Source organism: Alosa sapidissima, chromosome 21, assembly GCF_018492685.1.
Source record: "Alosa sapidissima isolate fAloSap1 chromosome 21, fAloSap1.pri, whole genome shotgun sequence".
In the NCBI taxonomy this organism is placed as follows: Eukaryota; Metazoa; Chordata; class Actinopteri; order Clupeiformes; family Clupeidae; genus Alosa; species Alosa sapidissima.
Window position 1 is genome coordinate 26,224,287 of NC_055977.1, and position 2,234 is coordinate 26,226,520.

Below are 2,234 nucleotides of genomic sequence, written 5' to 3' on the forward strand. Positions count from 1 at the left end.
GATGAATTCAAAACATTTGCTGGGAAAATGTAACCTATAACCGAATTCGCGACCTGACCTCCCCAATGAAACTGCATTATGAAAAATGCGCGTTCGCCTCTTCAAGAACCGGTTCTGGAGGGAGTGACTTGAAGCGCTGTCCAATTATCTGATAGCACCATTTATTCAACGGTACACAGCGCCGTCACACCATCCGCAACTCACAAACAAGGATGAGCCAGTGTGGAGGGAATGATAATTTGAAAATATAATCTGGACGGAGAGAAGAAAAAAAATTCATTCATGACAGGACGTCAAGAGCATGCGATCAAACAAAAGTGCGCAACCCAAGGCGCTCCGCTCGTTTCGTCTGGCATTCTGCGGCTCTATAAATGATTCATGCGACCTTATTTTTGAGGGAGTAATTGCGCTCGCGCTGTGTGTTACTATCAGTTATGACTGCGTTCGCGTGAGAGCTTGCGTGTAAGCCGGCTACAAATCTGCAGAGAAGGAGATCTCGAGACATCTGAAACTGGAGAGAGAGTCCACAGAAAGTCTATTGATTTCGCTCTCTTCCTACGGGTTGGAGAATTGAATTCTCAAGCGTCTACAGCCGGGCCGTCTGTCAAGTCGTCTGTCAGAGCAATCAACTGTTGCTGCTACCGAGTGATTGAAGAGACGCGATTTCCCCCCCAAAGTATTTGATGTGGCATTGCATTTGGCGAGGTTCGGTTATGGGTACAAATTAAAGCACCTCGATCGTTCGTTATGGACATTCAACTCACTCAATGTGACGACACTGTTCAATTAAGATGGAAAACAAGACTATTGTTCCTATAGATGCTTTGGTAACATTTAGGTGTTCGGTTTTGATACCGCAGACTAGGCATACAGAATGACCAGTCTCTCTATAGCTGCCGGCGTTTTTGATATTGGCATTCATTTTTGTTTTGGGCTGTGACAGAAGGACGATTGGACATTTTTAACAACCCAAGGCGACTGTTGGATTTACAGCGAATTTTATTTCTTTTGACCTTGCCAGTGATCCAAAAATTCAGCGCAAATGTTGATGATGGAGAACAACGGTATGGATGCGCATCAGGTTGACACGGATTTTGAGCCACAAAGCCGGCCACGGTCATGCACCTGGCCGCTGCCGTGTCCAGAGGATATTCCGGGAGCCGAGGAGGAGAACCGGGGTCTACCCCTGGCGTCCGTGAAAGTGGAGCCGTACAACGTGCCAGCATGCAGAGGCGAGAGAGGCGGTGGAGCGCCGTCAGAGATAAAGCACCCAGCCGGCGCCCCAGCCCCGATCGCCGCCGCTCCCGCGTGCATGTCCGGGGCTGCACTCGATGTAGCCGGCCAGCTGCGCAAATCCAAATCCTCGCGACGGAACGCGTGGGGCAATCTCTCTTACGCGGACCTCATTACGCGTGCAATCGAAAGCACCCCAGACAAACGACTCACTTTGTCACAGATTTACGATTGGATGGTCCGCTTTGTACCCTATTTCAAGGATAAAGGCGACAGCAATAGCTCCGCCGGCTGGAAGGTACAGTTCCCTTAATGATCATTTCAGCGGTGGGGTTAAATGGGGTGTCACACACACGTGAAATCTGCATAATATAGACCATGTGGAGACACATGGCAGACACATATTCGAGAAGAGATTCGACTAATGCAACTAATGCTTTCCTCACACATATAGGCTGTTGGCAGTAGTGTACAGCAGCATTGTGAACAAACATGTCCGGCTGACAGGCTCACATACTTCTTTGCTGTCCTTACTGTTTTCTGTGCAAGGGACGGAGAGGGGCGGCGTATAGTACTGGGAGGTGGAGAGGAGTTCACTGAGTTCATTGCTTTGGGATCGTATTTCTTGTATACAGCTGCTGAAACCTGGAAAAACACATACACACGCACGCACACCCCACTCCATACGCCCCGTTTCTCCCTTCTCCCCGAGAATGCTCTTGTGCGCTGTGACGCTTTTGCGTTGATTAGATTTAGAGGATGCAGGAGACGTGGAGGTAATTTGCGGCCCGTTAAATCACTCGTGCCTCTCTTGCTGTCGTCATCCGCCGTAGTAGTCGGTGCAGAAGGGGATAGCGGGTCACCTGGGGGACAGTGAGGTCCGGGCTGCTCTCTGCGTCGCGATTCGCAAAGCGTTGGGTCTCAATATTGAGCACGCACGCCGCGTGTCTGGTCTGGAATAACCCTCAGCATCCAGCTTCCCCTCCCATCACCACACAAGC

The 2,234-nt window shown here is 50.2% G+C and overlaps 1 protein-coding gene across 1 annotated transcript in view; it reads left to right on the top strand.

The window, feature by feature from the left end:
• The first annotated feature begins 223 nt into the window (after nucleotides 1-223).
• The window catches only part of foxo6b (forkhead box O6 b), a 35,124-nt gene continuing 33,113 nt past the window's right edge, over nucleotides 224-2,234 (top strand). The window contains 1 exon segment of the mRNA XM_042076455.1: nucleotides 224-1,531. Within this exon segment, the coding sequence (XP_041932389.1) occupies nucleotides 1,043-1,531 (489 nt within the window). The 5' untranslated portion in view covers nucleotides 224-1,042.